This window comes from Brugia malayi (genome assembly GCF_000002995.4).
Source record: "Brugia malayi strain FR3 genome assembly, contig: Bm_v4_Chr3_scaffold_001, whole genome shotgun sequence".
NCBI lineage: Eukaryota > Metazoa > Nematoda > Chromadorea > Rhabditida > Onchocercidae > Brugia > Brugia malayi.
Genome location: NW_025062477.1, coordinates 9,515,764 through 9,539,078, shown reverse-complemented (window position 1 = coordinate 9,539,078; position 23,315 = coordinate 9,515,764). Strand labels below are relative to the sequence as shown.

The window sequence follows — 23,315 nt, the reverse complement described above, 5'->3', positions numbered from 1 at the left end:
GAATGCCGTGTGTTTGACGCTGAAATAGGTAGTGGTGGTTGGAAAATTTTTTAAAAAATTTTAGACATTTTTTCCAAACAACCATTCTCAAAAATTAACTTTAGTAGAAAAATAGAAAAATTTGGTAGGGAATAGAAACCAAAATAAAACTGATATTGTTTTATGCTTTTATATTTTGTATATGTGAGTCACAGTCATATTTCTATAAATAATACTGAAATAAAGCACGATAATAAAAATGTGCGTGGAATGAATTTTAGAGATCTATACAACATTACAGTGCATAAATTATCTAACTTAGTCACTTGTATCCTCAATGTTAATTATATATTCGAAGTCATCTGCATGGAGTACATAAGAGAAATTATATAGTAGGAATGATGAGGCATTACTTAAAAAGTCAAAAAAATCAGATTAAGTCAGGTCATTAGTGAAAATTGAGCTTTTTTTGTGAATAAATTGAAACCAGTGTTTTAATTTCTTGAAAATTTTATCAAAGAGGTTTTTTTCGGTTTTGTTTTTAGGTCTGAACACGAGCGTCATTCACCAAAGTGTCGTTTTGTGCATAACTACACGAATCCAAATGTACCATTGGTTTTAACAATGTCTGCTTTATCGCCATTTATTCATCACATACAAGTGAATCATACATCGTCGCTTATCTTCTCGGTAGGAAGTGGTGATTGGATCGCTGTAGCAAGCAAAGAATCTGCCGAAGTACATCTGTGGAGGATGGGTAGTGTTGTGCAGGTTAATGTTTTGCTTTGTTCCAGAAAATTTGCAACTTTTTCAAGATCTCTATATTGTTTGGGAAATGAAAGAGTAGTGAAGTATAACGGATTTTACATAAAATTATTTGATCAAACAGTCGCAAATTCTATCTTGAAGAATTGATTCTTTGTAGGTGAAACAATGGTTCACTTTGAATTCAGAGAAGTTCTTTTCTGCTGTTTTGGATTGTATGGTAGAGGAAAGCGATTCGCTTCCGCGTAGAACTCAGAGAGTTACCTGGAGTGATGATCTCACGTAAGTAAAATTTCGGGTTGGGTCTTCGAAATTATTGTACAATATTAAAGTTATTAGTTATTGTACAATATTAGACTACTTATTATACAATATTAAAGTTATTAAGATTTTGATTTTGAGCTATTTTGTTTTTTCTTTTTTTTTTTTCAGAAATTATTTGATAAATACTAGTGGAGATGAAGAAGCACAACAGAGCAGCGCTGTTAAAGGTTGCTTTTTGAAATGTTTCAACACTAAATTGTTTCATGGTTCTACAAAGTTATTGTGCTACAGTTTCGTTTGTAATCCTGGAGTATTTCAGGGTCCTCATCAGATGAATGTTTGTTGAAATCAGCACTGTCTGCTTTGCTGTTTGAATCTAATTGCGAAGTAATTTAGTTCATTTGCATTGCTCAGTTCCAATTATTTTTTTAAAAAAAAAGCGGATTAAACAAATACTTTTAATGAATTCTTCAACTTTTAGATATAAGAAAAATAAATTTACTTGTATGATATAAAATAGCATATAAACACAATGTTTTGATAGGATTCCAGATACTTTTTTGTAATTTGTAGAATTTTGTGGCATGACTTGCTATATTTTGCAGGTTGTCATTACAGCTCTCTGTACCACTGGAAAACCATGCCTTGGCGATTCTTCCATTGGTATCATGACAAGGAAGTCATTTGAACAGAATCAAACTTTAGTGGTTGTTGCTGTTTCCGTAGATGATACAAAACTGAACACTGGTATATTAAAATTTAAGCATTGTGAAAAATTTTTTAAATTTACTATACCGCAACTTTCAGTGTGCCTTAATATAGATCTTTACAGTTAATTCAAAAATAGTGTATTAATCAGTTGTAAATAAAAATTAGGATTCCCAATAATTATCACTCAGTAACTGTTTTCAAGCAGATCAGTGAAATATCGAATTGTTGTACTAATTCTAGTGTGTCAACAGAATCAAAGCAGCTTGGAATCTGAAATAAGCACATTAAATACAATGAATAGAGCTCATGAGTTTATCGATATGCCACCACGAATTGTTAGCGGACCACGTTCTGTCGATGATGCAATTAATTCTAGTGCATCATTCCGTCCATTTCTGGCTCTTTACCAACTTGACTGTGTGGATTCTTTTGGTTCGCGTAAGCGCACAACTTCGACCTGCCAAGGTTTCTTGAATAATTAAATGAATGTTACATTTTTATGCGCATTCTTGATTTTTGTTTTTGAATGGTGGTTTTCAAAAAGCAATGAAATTAATTGATGATATAGAGGATTATTGAAAATTTTTCGTCCTAAATTTTATTCCTTTTATCATAAATTGGATACTTTTTATCAGCCTGCTTTTCATTAGCATATTTTTATTGGAAGCATTTTATGCTTGATTAGATTAAAATGGATGTATGAAGTTGAACGGATTTTTCAATTTATTATCTGACCGGTCTGGAAATACTTAGGTAATATCTATACGTTATGTATAGATATGAGAAGATAAACTGAAACAAATTTCAGCCTCAGTTTTTTTTTTTTTTTTTTTCTGTAGTAATAATCTATATTTTAGAAGATTCAAAACCAGTCGGGAACAAATCGTTACATTTCTCAACTGCAGATGAAGCCGATTTCACGGAAGGAGTATTACTGATGGATACTGCTGATGGCACAGTCTTTGAATGGTCCGACTCTGCGTATGGCGAACACTCTGGCTTTGTTGATTTATCCACTGGTTTGTTTTACGATTTTGTCTACTTTTTTTTGACACATGTATTACAACAGGATTTTATGTTCATTCAGTGTTGTCAATTGCATATTACTGCATTTTAAGATCTCCTTTTTGTATCATGTTTATTATGTAGTTCTGCCTAATCTTTGTTAATAGATGCCCTACACTAAGTGTTTAAATAAAGAGCAGTTTCTAGGGGAGGAAAATGGAGCGATAGATGGACCATCAAAAACAGATGCAAAATATGATGAAAAAGGTTATGTATCTGTCAGTTACGAAGCGCCATCGATGGATGTTTCCTTCGTGCAGTGTTTCAGATTGCCAGCTGCAGTTGATAATACCTCAATGGAAGTAATTTTTTTACTTTTTATTTGTTTATTTTTGGTTTGAACTCATTCGTCTTCGCCGATGACTGCGTTTTTGTGTAATTTAATTATTAAGCGTTTTTCCAGGTTCTAGTTGCTTTGGACGCTATAGCTGCATTGTATCAGAAGTGCTAAAAAGAATAAAGTAAAGAATTAGTGGATTAAAATTCGGGATAGAAATTGAACATAATAGTTTCAGATATCAGCAATAATTCCAATGCAAAATATTTTCCTGGTCGTTGTAGTTAATAGCATAGAATCTACTGTGGATGGAATTCAGTCAGCAATATTAATATATCTTATTCATTTTGGAAAAATTACTGTCGATGTTCAGGTTGTTGTTTTAATAGTTTTTATCAAATTTTTAAGTTAGTAATTTTTGTTAAATTAGATGGACGTCAGCTCATTGCAATTACCTGAAATTTTCTTAAACCACTAGTGACTAAAAGAACTAAATTATATGTATGTCTTCACTCTAAAGAAACGTGTTTCTGAAAATCAAATTCTTGTATGATACAATCTCGAGAAAATTAAATTAGAGAATGATATTATTACATTCAGAATTTTCGTTAATCCTGAAATTTTTTTTAAGAGGGAGCCGCTAAAAGCTTATTACTATAAGAATTTTCGAATCATGCAGTTCTCTTTAACTAATATGGATTTCATTCACACAAGTTTAGAGTCATATACCAACAACGATTACTTTGATGGCGGAGTTATTGTAAGTCATTTATATAAGCGGATCTTTTTTTTTTTTTTTCCTTGATAAAGAATTTCTAAATAACTGCGCTGTTGAAATCAGAATTTTGTTCGTTTATTTTTTTATTTTCTTTTGATGACATGATGGAATTATTGTATTATTAATAAATTAATATTAGTTCCATCTCTTTCCGCAACAAAGAAAGACTACTGTACATAATCGTACAAATATGAATATCTCATGTATGAACTACTGATGCTTCTGGTTTAGAAAAGTGTATGGTATTATATTTGGTAAAATGATTTTCAGCGTACAATGGATGATATGGTTTATTTCATCAATCTTAACACTAATAAATTGTATCCTTTATGCGATGAGAAAGTGGCTCAATTTGCTGTTATGGATAATGGGAAAGTTACTCTACTGACGAGAAATTCAGGAAAGGTATGTGTTTTGCAAGATGAGTGTATTCGGCAGATCATTTTTATGGGCTCGAATATGGTTCCTCATTAAGTCGATATAGTCGGGTAAATTATTTCATTAATTACACATATAAACTAATAGGATAAGAAGTCTGAACTGATTGGTTAATGTTATTGATTCGATGAATTAGAATCCCATAAATTATTTTTACCATGTTTTCAGTTGATAACTGTTCAAGTTGAGCAGTCAAGTTCGCATCCTACAGCTTATGACGATGAGGATGTTGCGGTAGCTGCACTGTTCAGTAAAATGAGCAAAATGAGCGATTCGCAGCAGTCGAACGTACCAAAAAGTATTTTTATATTGTACAATAACAGTTTTATAATTAGTCTTATACTTAACTTTAGCAACACTTTATTTTGATAATGGTTCTTGGTACAACCATTTTTGGAAGAAAAATATCCGCGACTGAAGAGGAGAAGTGTTCTTAAGTTACATTCGTGTGTAGAAAGATCATTTGAGAATAAATGCAGATATTGACCGAGAAGCGGCACAAAATTTACCGTCTAGAAGTTATGATATGACAAGTATAATGGCATCGGAGTATCTGTCGACTGCAGGTTTACGGCGAATATGGAAATTAACGAGAAGTGATATTGGTGGGCCAACAAAGAATGCCACTTACCGACTTCCTTATCATTTGTAAGTCTTTGAAGCTTTTTTCTTGCTTTATGATTTATTGCGATAAAAAGATGAATAAGGTTGAGTATGGTGAGATATATATACTGGAATTAAATTGCGTCCATATGCTAATTTTGGTCCTCTCTTGATCCCTACTTTTTCTGAGCAGTAGATTTTTTATAATAATTGAAACCTGAAATGAAAGTTGAAAAAGAAAAGAATGAAGAAAATAAAATTATATTTCTACGTCACCGTTATTTGTTGTCTGGATGATTCTTGGTTAACTATAACTCTTTTGTTAATTAAGGTTTAAGGCTATTTACACTAACTTTGAAGCGGCTTGTCAAATGCGTAGAATCTGCTTGCTAAGTAAAACTATGGTTAACAATCTGCTAAAACTATGGTTGATACTTTAGTAGTGGGCAGTCTGGATATCATCTCATAGCTCCACCTGGTTGGAGCGAGGTGCCAGCAAATCAGCGTGCCAGAAAATATTTCACTGAAAATAGACCAGTAGAAGGGGTGAACCGCAAGTGGTTTTACCAGTCAGATTATCAACATTCGAATGATTTACATATTTTCGAATTACTCCACTTTCAGGTTCGTTATTTTTTTACATTTTTCATATTTATTAAAAATTTTCCTTATTTTTGGAACTACATATGGGAATTAAAATAAATTTTTTCTGCCATTCGTTTTCTCTATTTTGATAACTCTTGTTTTCTCCAGTTCACCTTTAGATAAATGTGCTCAAAAGCTCATGTTACAATATCGAATTATTTTTAGCATGGATTACGCGTTTCTCATATTGATATTTTTTTAAACTTCCATGAAACATGTCTAGCTTGTCCAGATATCGAATTAAGGTTGTACCGTCGGAAAAGTAATACTGATGGTATATCATCACCTTTGAAAATACATTCGCAAGCATCTCTTTCTGGAAGTGTTGATATGGAAGAAGTTGAAGCACAGGTAAACTCTGATTGATTAATACGTGCACTGTTAGGTTTTTTTTCATTATTATTCGAATTTCTACTGTTTCTAACTTCTCTATTTACGGCTTAATGCAAATATATATATTGTGATCATCAGTACTTGGTAGTTCAGGTGGTTGTTCTTTCTACTATTGATAGTCTTCCAAAATATACCTTATTTTATACAATTTAATATGAAAGTTGGTCGGCATTTAATCATTTTCAGTGTGATTTATTGGCCGGACCGTATCACTGTGCGGAATATGTTGATTTAAACAGCCATTCGGCAAAAATACAACTACCAGGGATTGTTTTCTTACCTCAACCTATCAAAAAAGGTATTTCTTCAGGGAATTTTCTAGATAAAATTCATTAAAACCGTTTTTTTTTTTTTAAATAATGTATGATTTTGAAGGACTTGTGTCCTCTTTTTATTTTAGACTTTTTATTCTTTCAAGATCTTTGAGAAGTACACAAGAATTCTAGGTGTTAATGTAATCGGTTTCAAATCGGTTTCTTATTATCTTGTCTTGAGAGCTCTATCTGATTTTTCTCTTGATCAGGCGATTACTGCTATGAAGATAAACGAACGAGATAAATTTAAAGCGTATGTTATGCTACTCGTCTTCTTTTATACTCTTTGCTTTTATTAAAATGATAAATATTCATGAAACAGTTGCTTCAAGTCAGTCTTGTCATTGTTAAAATAAATACGAGTTGTTAAGTACGAAATGATTGCTCATATTTTACGTAAATTTTACGTAAGAAAAAAAAGAAAAATGCTGAGAACTTGTAAAATAAATGCTTTGCAGTGACACTTCGCAATAATAACTCTAATTTGCAGAGCAGGTATCCAAAGTAAAACGAAATCATCTTCGAAACGTCGTATCGATGATATAGAATTTACAGAACTATCGCAACCTTCCATAACTGCAACTGGAGATTATTTTGTGCACGGTAAATATAACACTGTTTTAAAGAAATTATCAAATTTGAAAGTTTATCAGTGAAGTAGATTTAAGCTTACTGATCAGTAAAATGGGCTTACAGCTTAGTAGTTTACGGTGTGTTTCACTTTTTAATTTCTCAAATTTTATTAGACAAAACCATCTGAAAATATCAGCTTAATAATTACTGTCACTGTTGTGTTCATTCTCGATTTAACTTTACTGCAGGAAGGTTTTTCTTAAATATACAATTTTCGTTTGCTTAAATAAAAATTGTATATATATTTTAAAAAATATATACAAATTATTTGAGATTTAACTGATCGGCGTGGAGTACAGTGGATAGATGAACTGGTAATAACAGTGGTAAAAGCAAAAAGAGCAATTGATCCTAATGAAAGGTATTTTTGAAATACTAGAATTTAAAGTACATTCTTATCTTTGTTGAATGTCATTTGCTTGCCTTGTGTATGAATATTTTTGTACAATTCACATTACCATTTTTTCTTTCTTGGATTTTGCTATATCCGTATTATGTACTCTTATTGTATGATGTACTGCAGAATATTTCATCAAGGAGAACTCATGATTTTAGTAATAGTTTTCTTTTCAAAGTTTGCTTTTTTTAGCTAGGGCATTGAATTTTTTCGGAAATATTGGTTGTAGAAGAATAAGTTCTAGATTTTTCCTTTTTGAAGAATTGAAAGACATGCGCTTATTGAAACAACCGATCTACACAATAATATAGTGATGCTAGCTGCTGGAATTGCGCCAAAAATATTACCAGCTCAAAAAGCTCGGACAGAAGGTGAAAAGTTGCACCAGCAGAGTCTTGCAATTGGCATTATTGAGTGGCTGATCGATAACTGGGTCAATACTTCGTCGCAGTAAGTTCCAACCAATTGAGGCATAAATTATTTTAGAGGCAAAAGATTTTTATGACATTATTGAAGCAATAAGTTCTATTATCTTATATATATAACGTGTACTGACGAAATTAAAACATGCTCTTCAACGCGAAGTTAAATGATATGTCATTACGTGATTTTGTTAATAATTTCACAAATCCACTTTAATGATCGTATTTGTATAGCTAGCTTTTTATTTTTATTTACAGTCACTATAAAGCGGCCATTGCTGATTAGTTTTTTTAGAACATATCTGTCGTCTTTTGCTGAAATGATCATTGAAAATGTTGACGCAATCTTCGTTAACTGTTTCATAATTTCGCCACGCTCGATTTCTCACAAATGGAGTGCTACATTGATGTATTTGTTACGGTCAGATATTTGTTTTATAAAAGAATTTGAGTGGAAGGCAAAACACCAGCTTACTGGAAATTTAAATATTGAACTTATCCTGGTTTAGTGTGATTTTCTAAATATTTAGATTGAGGAACTTCATAAAACTTAAATAAAAGTATGAGTAACGTTTTTTTTTTTTTTTTTTTTTTTTTTTTTTTTTTTTTTTTTTTTTTTTTTTTTTTTTTCTATTTTTACAATATGAGCTATCATTTAAGTGTCTTACGAAAGTCAGATGATGTTGCTTTTTCGAAACTGTTACAAATTTTTTTGTCATGTTCAATTCGGATCGTGACAAATTTACATGCAGTTAGGAATGCTGGATCTCTTCACTGGTTATTTGTATTTATTTTCGCCCTGTTGAAGGTTTGTTTAAACTAAATGTAACCAATATTTTTTGTAAGTCTCAGTATGTTATACTGTTAATGATATCAGCATTTACTTTTATTTCATGCTAAATCCTGTTCTATTTCGTGAAACTTTAGTCACTGAAATTTCCAAAGTCCTTATTCTCGCGAAGTATTTCTGTTTCACTTTATCTTTTTGATGGACTAAAAGAATAGTCTGCTAGAAGTCTCGCAGATTTTTCCCTTTCGGCTTTACATATGTTTACTATTTAAAGATTTGAACAGAAATGTTTTAGATGGCAGTGATGAAAACAAACGATGTATCTTGTGGTGAGCTTTTGAATACTTTGTTAAATGCGTTTACAAATACGCTTACACTTGTTGGTATCGCATGGAAGCAATGTTGGGATGGTTCAGTGCATGATAAATTAGCTACTGAATATAATCTTAGTGGATTACCTACAGAGCTAGTACGTTTAAATTACTGCAATTACCAAAGGTTTCAGTATGCTGTGTTCAAACACTGATATTTATACTTTTTAATACTTCTTATCTGTAACTTATGTTAATTGTTCTAATTTTTTTTGAATTTATTTAACTATTAGAAATTTCTAATTATACGCTGTTTGAGGTTATGTATGAATGGCCTAGGTCAGTTCTTTCGATATGCCAAAGGACAGCTACTGTCACTACCAAACTGAACGGCCGTAAGTTTTATTATTTATCATACATATGTTATTAGATACAATGTCATTCTGAACTCGGAATAAGAATTAGATTTGAAATTAAGGTCAGCTAGGTTTGAAAACATATTATAAATAAATATGAATGAATTTGCACTGCACTGTTATAGCGAGTGAGTCAGCACATGCAACTGCATTTCCACCAGAAACACCAACATTGATTGCATACAAATGGTCATCTACTACTGATGGTGATGGAAAAGGAAATAATGCAATGAAACCATCACAAAATTCAGGAACGAGTCGTTACAAAAAGATTTCCACAGCCGATTCTAGGATTTTCATTAAGGATTGCGCTGATGCAAACACGAATATTAGTGAACTAACTGCAGAGGTTCGTTCATTGTTTTTACCGATCTGAAATGGTTAGTAGCAAGCACCAAACCTACGTATCTGACAAACGCAAATAATCCTTCTTGAAACTCTGCTACTTGAAATAGTAACGTTTAATGAACTGCAACAACTTTATCTCAAGAAGGTGTAGATAAATTGGAAATACATCGCTATATCCTGGTTAATGACAAAAGAAATAAAAAATATTTTACACCTCATTGTAACTCTTTTTAATGAAAGCCATACCAGGCCATCTTTAATGCTTAGCCATGTTTTCCATCAAATATAGTGCTGCAGTAGATTATTAAAATTCCTCGAGTTTAAAACCGTCGTGTTTTTAATGTTCAATAAATAAAATTTGAATTTTATACTTAATTTGTTTTTTTTTTCCTTAATTCACACAATTATTGCAAATTTTATACTAAATTTACATAATTATTGCAAATGAAAATGTCATAAATTGCTCATTTAAATCATTTAAATTTAATTTCTGTATTGTACTCTGTCGGTAGATTTTAGAATGAAATAGACTGGCTAGCAATGTTTAATATATCGACGGATTTTACAAAAGAAATATTTGAAAATATCACAGAAGGTAAATTCTTTTTTTCTGACTTTTACTCACTTATTTAAAGGGTTTTATTTAAGTTCGATAGTTTTGTCTTATCATTTCTGCTACTTAGCTGGGAAGTATTGCGCATTTTTCAATTTTTAAGTCATTTGTTTTACTATGTATCCTCGAGCTTTCTTACTAATAGTGGTATTACTTCTTTGTAGTCGAATCCATACTATTTATCTGCAAGTAATGATGAATTGACTTTCAGCAAATCCTGCATTAAATTCTCAACGAGAATGTAAGTATCAAACAGTAACGACATCAACGCAGTTGAGCGGTTTGTTAGAAACGGAGCCACTCACATTCAGTGTAATATATGCTTCAGATCACGTTAAAGTTGAGAACATGGAGACTGGTAGTATTTTATTTGCAAATTTTCTTTTTATGAGATAATATTCATTATTAACTCTAAATCATTTTGTTCCTATGTTAAAAATCACTTGTAATCTCAAAATTATAGGCTGTATAACAGAAGTTGATTGCACATCTGCACCTATTGGTCATACTGAAAATGAAGGTCCTGTTCCACTGAAAATTATGGATATTACTCAAACAATTTTAAATAAAGTTTGTTGATTCATCCAGTTCACATTTCGCATAAAAATTTGTAGGCAGTTCATTTGTAGACTGTGTAGCATGTATATTGAATCAGCTCATTCTAAATATGAGCAGCAATCAGATTGCAAGTACAGCAGTTCGATCGCTACGGAACTCATCTGAAGTTTATTTAGTGAAAGTGTTTTAGATTGTAGCTCAGAATTCTACTCCTGTTTAGTAATTTGTTTCAAAAGCTGCAGTTACTGGTTTCAGAAGTCGGAACAAAATACTGGAAATGATTCCGGAATTTCGAAATTAGGACTGCAAGATCTAAGTGCGGATTTAAATGCACGTATGACATTAATTGCAATGGAGCAAGCACAGACAAAAGATGATAGTGCAGTTGGAAATGCTGAGCAAAGTTCACAAAGTAAACTGTAGTATTTCTTGTGTTCATTTAGAACATGGAACCAAATGGTTTTCAGTACGACTCTATTCACAAATTTTTGAAAAAACAACGAAATTTCAAATACTGAGTGCTGTTTCATCATAAATTTTTGCTTATAAAAATTTTGCTACAATCTATGAAATTTAAGCAGTCGCGCAAGGTTTAGCAACCCAGGGATCATCAGCAAGTACATTTGGTATTCCAACTACACCGAAGACAACACCGTTCATGACACCAACTCCACTGTCCCCGTCACATCTCTCGCCTATAAACTCGGAGCCAAATCTCGCGTATATGATGGAAAATGAATCTGCTGTAAGAAATTTTTTAAGTACTTGTTTTAAGTTTTTAAGTACTGAGAAACTTGTGATCGAAACAACTCTTTCTGTTTGTCTTTTTGATTGCCTGATACCATTGTTTTGGTGTGTGTAACTTACTTTCTCAAAGTAATTTCGTGTGAAAGCGTTATGTTTTACTGTCCAAATTAAGGATTTTGTTTCTGCACTAATTGATTAGTACCTATGATTTTTGTCATCTATACTTTTTGCAGGACGCTAGTGAGGAATCCCAGGAAACTAGTGACAAAGGAGCTGAAATACGTTCTCATATTCCATCATTAGTGTCCATGATTTCGTCTGATATCTTCAAATTGCCTTCACAAAAATTCTTATTGATGGAAAGAATTTCTTTTGGTGACTTATAGCATGCTTTTTTGATAAATGTTGAAATTAATTAGTCCTCATCAGTTATCTCTGTTTTTTTTTTTTTCAGAAATAATATCGTAACAATCGCACTACTATACTAGATTCGTTCCTTCATAGAATGGAAATCATTTCTTGAATTTGATGTCATTGTAGGATCGAGAAAATTTGTCATATTGGATTTTGGAATGCCTGTTCTTCTAACAGATTTGTTCATCCCATCAGTAGCAGAAATAGCAGCAATTTCTATAGATGTATGGCTTCTGGGAGAAAATGTTGATGGACAGCGACTATTAGTGACAACAGATATATGTCGCAAAAGTATCTCCGTACAAGATTTGCAGCCTTTCATGCGAATAAGATTTGTAAAGGTAGAACCGATTTGTTAAAGTAAATACATGCGTTTTATCCAAAACTCTTCACAGTGTGAATACAAGATAGTTGAGCCGAATTTATTCTTTAATTATAAAAAAAAATAGTGCTGTTTACGTTGCTGCCAATTTGCCTTACAGATAACATATGTTGGACGGCAGCTGTATAGCACAGCTTGTAAAATTCCAGTAGGACTCTTTTTTGGTCATCGTTTCTTTTCATCATGGCAAGCTCACTCATATCCATTTATGCAAAAAGAATGTGTGCCAGTTAATCAACAAAAAAAGGTTTGTTATTAGTTCCTTGTAAAGTCGTTTTCGAATGTTATTTCGTAATAATAATTCTTTGACTAATTTTTTGTTTAAATAATTTATACTGTTGGTCCAAGAAATTTCGTATATCATATGCAATTGTGGAAATATCTTGAATAATTAACTGCAATTAATTGAAAGCCCTGTAATTAACTTCTTTTGAAATTCCTCTATGTTTCTGATCTTTATTCAGATATTATTATGCAGCCTTTTGAACAATGAGAATATGATTGAGAGCTTGACCACGATTTCATATCTTCATATTAATGATTTAGTCTTGGGAATCATCTTTCCTGCAGTTAAATCAAAGTTAAAGGTTTGGAAATCTTTGAATTTTAGATGGCAGTTGCTTTAAGCCATTTACGTCAGCTCTGTGAAGATTTACGATGCAAACATCAACTTGTGAGTGCGGAACTGCACCGTTTGGTGGATGAATGTGCTTGTGAGGAAGAAGTAAAACAAGTGTACCGCGAATGTGTCCAGCTCAGTCTGCAGTGGAATATTGTAGTAGGTGTCATACATCGATTGGAATTAGAGCACTTACCATCATGCGGTGCGTATTTCCATTAGTATTGATTTTAAGTAAATTGTATAAATTGTTCCGTTTTAGAACTCAGGTGCAAGAGAGTAAAGTACTCCGATTAGTTGATGAATGCTTATAGGAGCAATAGGTATCATTTGTTTAAAAAAAATTAAAATGTTAATGAAAATGTTAAATAAATACTAAAAAGTTTATTATAATGTGTAGATTCTGAACAAAATTTGGAGAAAACTCTACTCGGAAGTTGGAGTGAGTGCTCTCCGGATCAGCTGCAAACTATTGCGATCGAACTTTTTTCTCTGCTCACTCGAGCAACTCATTTGATTGATATCCGGACTGTTGCGTTGAAAACATTTGCCAATGAAAGCGATGCTTCAGCTCAGGTATTGACATTGTTGCTATACAGTTTAACAAATTATATCAGACGATGTTTACGTAAGTTGTTAAATCATTAATGGAAGGGCTTAAGAATTGGCTTGATTTGAGTCCTTCATAATTTGGGATAATATCGAGAATGAAGTGCAAAAAATTCACTAGACTGAAGAAAAATGAAGAACTGCATATTAATAAAGTGACGAGACATTTTTGTTGCTTTTCATAGATTTAGCTGTTAAATTCCGTTTGCAAAATAAATGCAATTAAAAATAAAATATTCATTTGTGTATCTTACACTTCTTTGAAATTAAAGAAAAAGCATGCTGCCAACTCCTCTGTAAGGCGATATGTAGATTTTATTGATCTGATTTTATAATAAATTTAAAATAATTTTGATTTCTTATTTTCAGAGCTGCTACCCAAGTGAAGCAAAATATGCTCGAATAAAGCGTAAGGAAATGCTAGAAGTAAATTTGCCGCCAACCGAGGAGATTGTTTTACTACCGAAGTTTAGTCTCGATGATGCCGTTACTCTATTTGTTCTATTTTGTGTCCCAGTCGTACCCAGATTACAGGTTAATCAAAGTTCAGTTTATTTATAGTCGTTTTAGAGAGCATTTTACAATCATTCTAAATTTAGGTGGGATGTATCACTTGGCTATTTCATCACGGATCCGAAAGTGAGTGGTGGCCATTATTCTTTCCTCGTGTTTTGAAGGAAATTTTTTCCACGCAGCTCAGAAAGCATGATCACAAGTTAGTTGTGAATTTCTTTATCATTTTCAAGGAATTATAATGAATTAGTTTATAAACATTATGTAAATACGATGTTAACTTTATTATGATTCACTGGTTTATATCATTAAGAAATTCATTCTGATTCAAATGCTATTCCAGTGGAATTGTCAAAGAATTATCTATATCATTTCAGGATCTTTTTGCAACTGTCATTTTTGTGTAATCACTCAGTAAAATCTAGTTCGAAACAGGTAATTTTGCATTCCATCTCAACTTATCAGAAATTTTGTCATTTAAATCTTATTTTTTTAAACTCAAGTATCAAAGTATTTTTTTCACACAATTGAGTGTATGACTCTCGGTTAATTTTACTTTTCAGATTTTTATCATCCTCGAACTTTTTAATCTCATCAAAGAAATAGCAGCTGGTGTCTTTGATAATTATGCAGTCGTTCGCCAGTGTCCTAATAACTTGAATGTTAATTTGCTCTGTTGGTCTCTGATGCTTCTTTCTAGCGCGTTTGATGTTATCGTTTACAGTAAGTATGAATCCTTCTATGTCTGAGGCAATTTTCGATTTTTTCTAAAAGTTTTATTTTTGATTTTATTCCCTTTGTTTCCTGTTATTTGCTACGGCAAAAATCCCTTCCCAATGTTCTCATTACATTAACTGCATTTATAATTATTTTCAGACAAAAAAAAAAATAATCGGTGGGCATTCATTGGAGGTGAATATTCGCGGATAATTACATCAAGCGAAAAGGATGATTCAGTGCCCAGATATCACAAGAAGAAATTGCTGAAGTTTGGAGATAATGGCGAGAAAACCACAGAATCCTTAAAGAATATTAGTTGTGCTACTTTGGTAATTAGTATTTCTATTTATTGAGAGATACCATACAAAATAGGTTGTAAAGTTTTCTGAAATTTGTCCGTTTGAACAACAATACCTTAGATTAAGCCATTTTTATAGATGTTACCGGTGGCCCTGATAGTTGTCTGAAACTTATTTCTTATGACTTTTTTGCACGAGTAAAAAAAATTTTAAATTGCATTTTTTGTTTACGATTCCCATCTAACACCACGTGTTTTTATACCGAATAATTTTTTTGCTAACATTAGCAGATCAAGAAAGCCATATAGGCAATGAAGACTAGGTCATGCAAAACACAGTTTTTGCAGCTACTGCACCTAAATGAAGTGCTGACTAATGAATTTTTTACACAACTGATACGCGTCTGTGTTCAGCATTGTGTTTCCTTCTAAGAAAGAACCTACTATATATGCTCTGTATGATTAGACTGGACAGTCATCACAGTACCACTTCATATTTTTCCCCTATTTTAGAAAAATCAACTCGAGACATTGTGGGAGAAGCACTTAAAGGTGATGGAAGCTATGAAAGCAAATATGAAGATGTCTAAGGCATTAAATACCAAAATGCAAAAGAAAGTTGAAATAGAGAAGAAAATCCATGATTTATCCCCACCTAATAAAATGGATCATTCGGTTCGCTTTTATGCATGAAATCAGTCTACTCCATATTGCGCCTCTGGGACTTGAAAAGTTTTATCTCCCTTTCGCTTTTGATCACACTTGGTTTCAACTTCTTTCATGGTTTATTTTCTATTAACATCGTGCAACACTGTTATTAACACAATAAGCTGTTAATTATCAGCCTTTGTTGCAATCGATTTAAGAAAACATGCTCAGCAAGCAAAGTCCTTTTTTTATTTTTAGCGCCAGCTGTTAACAACCGTATCGGGTTTTTTCAAACTGAAATTATTTCTGTTTATGTTTTGCCAGCTTAGCAGTATTACATGCCATTTTGAACATTATTTGGTAGAGTTAGGATTTATCCACTCTATTCCAAGAATTTTTGGAACGCAAATTTCGTGTTTTTTTTTATTGTTTCATTGTTTCATGAGAATTATTGGATAGAAATTCAGTTCCGAATCTCAGAGATCCTTTTCTTAGGTTTTTGATGGAACGGACTTTTCAACAGAATTGACAGAAGAGATGCATACGACACTGTTGCCGTTTCTGGATGAGCAACAAATAGAAGAAATTTTGGCTAAAGTAAGTATTTATCTATGCTTCACGTAAGCGAGTTATCGAAAAGAACTTTAGATGTTGTTTCAAAAAATAATGTAGTTTCATTTCAATATTTTACCTACCAAGGCATGGAAAGTTTTTCCTACCTTTTTTTTTTTACCTTGTTTACAGCTACTTAATCTTTCAAAGAAATCACTAATGCCATTTCATGCCATAATTATAAATGAAATTTAACGAATGGTCTTGTGTGGCAGCTCGAGTTAAAAACATGAGTTTTCAGAAATATATCCATCATCAAAGTCCAGATTTGAAGACATCACCTGATTCTTGTATGTTTCTCATTCTTTTCACATGAATTCAAAAACATCTGCATATGTTTCACATAAGATTGATTGTTGAAAAGCTACTGCATATTGATTAGTTCAAAAATTAGTAAAAAATTTGTTTTAGCTGAATTGGCTTTGAAAAAGGCAATATCTATGGCTAACAAGAGCAGTTCCCGATCCCGTTGCAGACAGTACAATATTCGCTTGAAACTTCCTCACGAACCATGTGTTGATGTTGCGCGAAAATTGATCACTCTGCTTTGCAACTTTGAAAAGCAACTTCCTACATTAACCAAATTAATAATATGTAAAGTAAGATTATTTTATGCCTGTTAAGTTCTTTAATGTTGTCTTCTGATTTATTTTCCTCTTTCTTCCGGTTTCGTTGTACTTTTTAGTCAAAATTTGAATGAAATGATTTCAATCAATGGAAGAAAAAACTGATGCGTTGAGTATTCTTTAAAAATGTTTTTTAGTTGATACTCATTGAATCGCTTCTGATTAATAATATTATCAGCATTACATTTTAGTCATTTTCAGGTTGTTGCTCGTATATGCATCAGTGCATCTCATCATGCTATTCCTTTGATTTGCGTTTTGGAAGGCCCAATTGACAAACTGATAAAAATTGGCTGGTTTTATAGATTCACGAAACTTGAAATATTATTAAATTACCAGTTTAAATGATTTGGGGTTTAATTGTTTTTATTGGAAATTGCACTAAAGTAGTTTAATTTGAAGTTTCCATTTTAAAAATTACTTTAATTTTTAATTTTGACGCAAAAAAAATATAATCAAAGGAATTAATAATTATGCTTTACAATAGCAGTGATGATGAGCCATTTATACTTCATCTCTTTGTTGGAGAGTTTTGCTGTCACTACAGATTGGTTTTTATTAGTTTTTGTGAGTTTACTTTATTTCAGGATTGGAGGAACAAGGAAGTGATTTGTTGAAATTTGCAGTTTTGCACTTGATTTTGGACGTTATTGAGGCAGAGTCACGTTCTGCCTCTAAGTTAAATGCATCTTCTAAAAATCAAATTTTCATGAAGACTAAGGATTCGGAAACTTCTGGGATTTCAGAAGAACTTGATTCACTTTGTATGCATCATACAGGGTGCCATTTTGTCGACATCATTCATCGCGGTGATTTTTATTTCGTTCATGTAAATCGTTCTATAACATTTTAGCTGCTAAAATTAATTAGTGAGATTATTTTTGTTGAACAGTGCAATATCATCATCATTAGTTGCAATGGAAATAATTTCACTTAGTTCTCTGAAAAGTGTCGTGAACGGTAAATTTGCTACTGGCGGATTCTTGTACTATTTTTAGCTTTCATGATCTGACTAAAATCTGGATAAGGGCAATTATACTTAGGTCCTACAGGGAATCACGAAGATCCAAAAGATTTAGGATTTCATATCATTCAAGCATAACTGATATTATTTGTAGCTAAATCTAAGAATGAAATAGCGGAGGACGTGAAAGGAAGGAAATCAACTGGCATTACGGCAATTGTGTGCTGTCTTCCCGAAGTTTTGTGCGGAGCAAAGACTTCTCGATCCTTTAGCATTGCAAAGTAGAGCTTATTCAATATTCTAGAGTGGATTTTAACTAATTTTACAATGGGCTGACTAAGCTTAAATGTAAAGGTGGTGGTCGGTGATATGAAGGATTTTGCGTAGACATTACATCTATTATGCTTATCAATGAAATAATAGATTGATTAAAATTCAGTAATGATTGTTAATAATACTAGACAGTAGGATGTGTTCTTTGCCATGCTAATTCAAAAATGCAACTGATAGCACTGTTAGAAAATTGCAGTAAATCTTTCTATTAATCTATCAACATCGCTGATGTTGAAGTAATAAGTAACTGAGATTTTTTTGGTATTGTGAGAACGGTTGTAACCAAACTGACAGGCAATTTAAATGCTTTTAACATGATGCAAGTGTTTCTTTCAGCTATGATGAACAACCCGAATTGGGATCTGAATTGTTAGAAACACTCATACATCAAATTCTGTTGAATACCAGGCAAGCTGTAGTGCCAAGTGGTCCTAATGATGAAATTCGAAGTCATACATATCAGAGGAAGTAAGCTTCTGCTCTTTCAGCGATTGATCATTATTTCATCATTCCATCTTTAAAACATTGACCGTTTTCATCTCTACCAAATTATTTGCTGTAGTCGATGGAATAAAAAAAAAGTCAGAAACGTAGCCGAACAAAGAATGGGCTAGTTTTTATTTTTTGGTTCTCGTTGCTGTTATTGTGTGCATTCTTAGAGCTAAGGAAATGATTACGGAAAAACTTGCGAAAGGTGAACGGTTTTGTTATGTGTTTCGCTGGATTGATGATCTTCTTGAAACTGATGAGCAAGCTGCACGTTCTTGTAACGGTGTATGTTAGTTATATTTTTAGTTTTATAAAATATTTATTTTTATTAACTTTTTGTTATATTTTGTTAACAATGGAAAGAGAGAATTCTCAAAGATTTTTCGGTTTATTTTCTTGTATTAAGGTTGGAAGTGAAGTGAAAGTTAAATTAATTCTAGGCTTGTTTGATTTAGTGTTCATGCTATACATTATGGAATATTCGGTCTTCATTTAATTAGTAATCGAGGTTTAAGTTAACGAAACAAGGGTGTTCAAATACTAGAGCAAAGCTATTGAACATCAATCTTTAATTGATATTTTCGTATGATATAGATCGAATTAGCCAATATATAAATCTGTTTATGTGAAAAAAATCCTTTAACTGAAACGGTGTTCCGTTTTTTACGCTCTGTTTATGTGCGTTATATACAATTTTAGGATGTAGAATCATATCTGGAGATAATGGAAACTCAAACATCAGATACTGCATATGAAAAACGCACAACTACATCAAAATCAGCATTTATCGCTTGTTGTATATCAGAATGCACGGCCTGTCTGAATAACAGAAAAGCTGGTTAGTCTTTTTCTCTTCTTTTCAAAAATTTCCAAAAGCTAGATAATAATAATATCAGCCTTTTTCAAGCTTCTGGAATTCTTAAAATTCACTTTAGATGAATTCATTCATGGTCTCTCGTCTTCCTCTCTGATAGCTGAACCAGAATCCAGTTCACCACCCTCGGCTCCTGAATCGCCGATGTTACGTATGGCCAATACAGAAATGAAAGAAAGTGGATATAAAACGGCTGAGAATGGTGAGGATATGGAAATGATAAAAAACACAGGTAATTTTGCAGATAATGTTTTACAAGGTATTGCAAAAAAAAAGATATTTTTGGACATGCAACTGATCGCTTCCAGCTTATGGAATCCTTTGATTGCGTTATTCACCACTAAGTTCAATTGTATTTGATGTACGCAATGTTTTGTATAATTTTTTATATGTTCATGAAAGATAATTTTTCAGTAACAGCGAATGATACTTTTGAATACGGGCAATTAGGAACACAATCTTTGTTCAACTTTGCAATCCAGTGTGGCGAAGCTTCCATGGAAACGGTTTTCTTGCTTAAATTTCGGATTGTTTTCTGTTAAAGAAATGATAAATTTTAAGACTTCTAAAATGAGTACTAAAATGAGTTACATAAACCGATTGATAATCTTTTTATTCAGCACTTAGGTCGGTTATAGCCTCCCTGTTTGAAATTGATTATATTTGCAGAACCGTCTGAAGTATTCTTTTTTTTTTTCTTTTTTCAGGAACCATGCTCTTCGGCTTCATCAGTCTTTTCGGAAAGTAAAGTTAAAAAACATATAGAAAAATGGGTGCCGGTGAAATGGATGCCTAAAATAGCCGTGAACAGAGAGATCTATGTTGAGCATACAATGGCTAACTTTCTAGTACGTTATACTATGAAAAAATTGCAGCATTCTAAATGATTATTAACCTAGAGATTTCTTCACTGTTTTTCGATGTATTTATCATTGTAATGCTTGCTCATAAACCATCAATCTTCTGTATTTTTAACCAGTGCTGTCAGTATTTATAGTTAATCTTATAATAATTTGAAGTTTTTATCTTAAAGCTGCAGACGCAAAACTGAAGTGGGAAGTTGAGTGTTTTCATATTTGAAATTTTCGGAATCTCTCAATATGTTTTGAGTTTATTGCCAATCAAATGCTTCCACTGCGAAAAATGCTTCAAGTTTTTTCTTAATGCAGTAATGAAGGTGGAATATTATTAATATACCTATTAAAAAATATTGGATGATAAGAAAGCTGTCAGGATAAGTTTGGTTGTGATTTTCAGAGTGAATTACGATTGACAAAAAATGATATCTTGATACAGCCTTGTTCTTTTTTGTATCCTGATCATTTGACGCAACAATTAGGCTTGAACCAACACATCCATTGCATGAATATGGATTTTCTTGCTGACGTTATCACAAGGTTTTTTTTTTACGATTTTTTAATAAATGAATTCGGGAAATGAGGAGGTGGGTAACGTTAATGTAAAACATGTTCAAAGGAGGCATATTTTTATCTAGCAGTGAATTAGCAAAAGCAGTTTTGGTAATTTTGCAGGTATTCAATTCGAGATCTGACTAGGTGGAGGCCCTGCTTGTTATCTCATCCTCGGTTGCCGGAGAATGAAACGACGCATGCACAATTTGGTGAAACGCTTAATGCTACCAGCGCTGCTCTTGGACGATTTGTTCAATCCATTTCACTTAATGATTCTGATGAAACTGTTCAGCAGCTTCTTACCTTTTGTTTGGATTTCGAAGCCGGACTGATTTGTAAGACATTTTATAGTTTTAGCATAAAATTTCTTCAGTTTCGCTAAAAATGAAATTTGAATAACATTATAGCTAAGAACAGCCTTTTTTCTAACAAAATAAATTCTGCGTTAGTTCCAAAATTTTAATTTTTTGGAGCACATAGTAGTGAATCTGCTTCGGCGAAGTTTTAAATAATAATCTGATGTTTACTAGATTCAACGAAGAAACTTCCTGCAATTGGCAGATGCATACTTCCTGCTGAAAACATAATTTCTATTGTGAACTTCGCGGTAATGTCGAATTCACTTTCTGAACATTTGTGGGTGCTCATATTGCGTACCCTGGACCTTATAATCAAAAACAATGTAAACATTTATAATTTAGTTCATCAGTTCAAAAATTTGGTGTAATTTTATGCGATCTAAGCATTATTTTGAATTTACTGCATCAGGAATAATTTCACATTATAATTGTATGCCTTTATTGTGATATATCGAAAAACGCCAGGAAGCGATCAGTATGTAATTATGAATTAACCTTTTCACTAGTAATAGGAAAAAGTTTGAAATGAATGTAGCAGAGCGACCTCTATGCAAAATAATTTTTATGATTCAATGCATATATTTTTAGTCCATAGCCACAACACTTCTGATTGAATCACCATATTTTTGCAAATTAATTAATAATTTCTTGGTCGAAAATATTTCAAGAATTAACCAATCATTAACGGTAAGTATTCGCCCAAATTTTAACCATAAAGGTATGAATATCTTTTTTGATAGGTCTGTAGTTTCACTTCACTCACTTGACTAAGGATTATGGCTTATGGCTATGCACTATGTCTCGAGAACAAGAATATTTAGACATATTGTTCACCCTTATTACTGCTAGAATTAAAAAAATTTTTCTTGACTGTAGAAAGTAAAGGAATTGTGCTAAATATTTTCTATTTTTTAGATTTTCAGAAAGTGAATTTTTTTTAGCATGAAATTGTATGTGCACATGTTTAGATCGGTCCTTCAACAGTGTATGCCTTCAAAAGTTTTATTACACGACTTCATGGCTCGCATGATGTTGCTCTTCGCGGTATTCTTTGTATCAAAATTCTCACTGTCCTGAAGGATATTTCTTCACAACAGTATGATATTATTTGCAAGTTATATTTTATTAAATTTAATGAACCTGTTCCCAGAATGTTTCTCTTTTTTTGTGAACAGTGGATTTAGAAGGAGTTACCATAATAGTGGCAAGAGATTCGATCTAATTTTTATAAAGTCATGATCAATTTCACTGTGAATGATTCCATGAAATCACTGGCATAAATTTGGAGATAATCGACTGCTATATCTCCTGGTGTGATGTATACAGCATTTTGCTTATAATTGTAGGAATTATTTGATTAATTTCTCATATCCAATCGATTGCCTGGTTGAATTATTGAATATTATGACTAATTATGCATCAGACTATGTCAGTGTGCCACGTAAGTGCATTCCTTAATTTTTTCTCAGTTTTAAACTAATTTGATGCAGTTTTGTAATTTTATGCTGAAGAAACTGAATGTATTTAGTAGTGAAGAACACTTAACTGCATACGTCGAGAAGTGTATTGGATATTGTAAAATTGGAGAGATACATTCTAAATAAGCATGTTTTTTACTGTTTGATGTTTTCCATTAAATAGAAAATGTAAGTATAGTACTTTTAGATAAGTAGTTTTAAATGAATTTAGGAAACTAAAATCAGTGGACAAATGGATGCTACTATATTTATTAGTTTGATTTTTTTACTTGAAAGGTCTGAATCGATCTAGTTATGTATTCTGCTGTTGTCTAGGTTATAATGAATAACATACAGATATTAAAAATAAATGATAAATTTCTAGCACAAGAGCTTGCTGGGTATATATCGTCATCAATTCATACAGCACGAAATTTCATCCACTATTACAAAACTTCGGGAAGTTGCTCCTTAGTTTCTAATGATTCATATCTTCGACCGAACACATGCTTCCAAGTT

The 23,315-nt window shown here is 32.2% G+C and overlaps 1 protein-coding gene across 2 annotated transcripts in view; it reads left to right on the top strand.

Annotated features, from left to right (window-relative positions):
* Bm1051 (Uncharacterized protein) overlaps positions 1–23,315 on the top strand; it is a gene marked incomplete at both ends in the record, with an annotated part of 41,424 nt that overhangs the window by 2,256 nt on the left and 15,853 nt on the right. The window contains 60 exons of one of the 2 annotated variants that reach the window (XM_043080637.1): positions 525–750; positions 905–1,026; positions 1,177–1,235; positions 1,328–1,395; positions 1,614–1,755; positions 1,960–2,184; positions 2,577–2,738; positions 2,932–3,086; positions 3,300–3,434; positions 3,693–3,821; positions 4,110–4,244; positions 4,446–4,575; positions 4,757–4,925; positions 5,321–5,504; positions 5,691–5,876; positions 6,105–6,216; positions 6,365–6,485; positions 6,723–6,835; positions 7,139–7,226; positions 7,524–7,712; positions 7,980–8,105; positions 8,345–8,492; positions 8,770–8,943; positions 9,105–9,180; positions 9,327–9,550; positions 10,069–10,144; positions 10,374–10,520; positions 10,626–10,732; positions 10,976–11,132; positions 11,299–11,465; positions 11,701–11,842; positions 12,008–12,222; positions 12,364–12,510; positions 12,874–13,087; positions 13,283–13,458; positions 13,861–14,025; positions 14,091–14,206; positions 14,382–14,439; positions 14,568–14,727; positions 14,881–15,053; positions 15,536–15,697; positions 16,166–16,267; positions 16,524–16,572; positions 16,694–16,881; positions 17,110–17,200; positions 17,496–17,717; positions 18,027–18,153; positions 18,542–18,673; positions 18,865–18,979; positions 19,394–19,532; positions 19,630–19,800; positions 19,983–20,074; positions 20,276–20,416; positions 20,826–20,965; positions 21,101–21,315; positions 21,511–21,662; positions 21,928–22,026; positions 22,308–22,435; positions 22,686–22,780; positions 23,182–23,312. In XM_043080637.1, coding sequence (XP_042936571.1) covers positions 525–750; positions 905–1,026; positions 1,177–1,235; positions 1,328–1,395; positions 1,614–1,755; positions 1,960–2,184; positions 2,577–2,738; positions 2,932–3,086; positions 3,300–3,434; positions 3,693–3,821; positions 4,110–4,244; positions 4,446–4,575; positions 4,757–4,925; positions 5,321–5,504; positions 5,691–5,876; positions 6,105–6,216; positions 6,365–6,485; positions 6,723–6,835; positions 7,139–7,226; positions 7,524–7,712; positions 7,980–8,105; positions 8,345–8,492; positions 8,770–8,943; positions 9,105–9,180; positions 9,327–9,550; positions 10,069–10,144; positions 10,374–10,520; positions 10,626–10,732; positions 10,976–11,132; positions 11,299–11,465; positions 11,701–11,842; positions 12,008–12,222; positions 12,364–12,510; positions 12,874–13,087; positions 13,283–13,458; positions 13,861–14,025; positions 14,091–14,206; positions 14,382–14,439; positions 14,568–14,727; positions 14,881–15,053; positions 15,536–15,697; positions 16,166–16,267; positions 16,524–16,572; positions 16,694–16,881; positions 17,110–17,200; positions 17,496–17,717; positions 18,027–18,153; positions 18,542–18,673; positions 18,865–18,979; positions 19,394–19,532; positions 19,630–19,800; positions 19,983–20,074; positions 20,276–20,416; positions 20,826–20,965; positions 21,101–21,315; positions 21,511–21,662; positions 21,928–22,026; positions 22,308–22,435; positions 22,686–22,780; positions 23,182–23,312 — 8,509 coding nt within the window. The remainder of the gene's footprint in view (positions 1–524; positions 751–904; positions 1,027–1,176; positions 1,236–1,327; positions 1,396–1,613; positions 1,756–1,959; positions 2,185–2,576; positions 2,739–2,931; positions 3,087–3,299; positions 3,435–3,692; positions 3,822–4,109; positions 4,245–4,445; positions 4,576–4,756; positions 4,926–5,320; positions 5,505–5,690; positions 5,877–6,104; positions 6,217–6,364; positions 6,486–6,722; positions 6,836–7,138; positions 7,227–7,523; positions 7,713–7,979; positions 8,106–8,344; positions 8,493–8,769; positions 8,944–9,104; positions 9,181–9,326; positions 9,551–10,068; positions 10,145–10,373; positions 10,521–10,625; positions 10,733–10,975; positions 11,133–11,298; positions 11,466–11,700; positions 11,843–12,007; positions 12,223–12,363; positions 12,511–12,873; positions 13,088–13,282; positions 13,459–13,860; positions 14,026–14,090; positions 14,207–14,381; positions 14,440–14,567; positions 14,728–14,880; positions 15,054–15,535; positions 15,698–16,165; positions 16,268–16,523; positions 16,573–16,693; positions 16,882–17,109; positions 17,201–17,495; positions 17,718–18,026; positions 18,154–18,541; positions 18,674–18,864; positions 18,980–19,393; positions 19,533–19,629; positions 19,801–19,982; positions 20,075–20,275; positions 20,417–20,825; positions 20,966–21,100; positions 21,316–21,510; positions 21,663–21,927; positions 22,027–22,307; positions 22,436–22,685; positions 22,781–23,181; positions 23,313–23,315) is intronic. The other variant, XM_043080638.1, reaches the window with a different exon arrangement.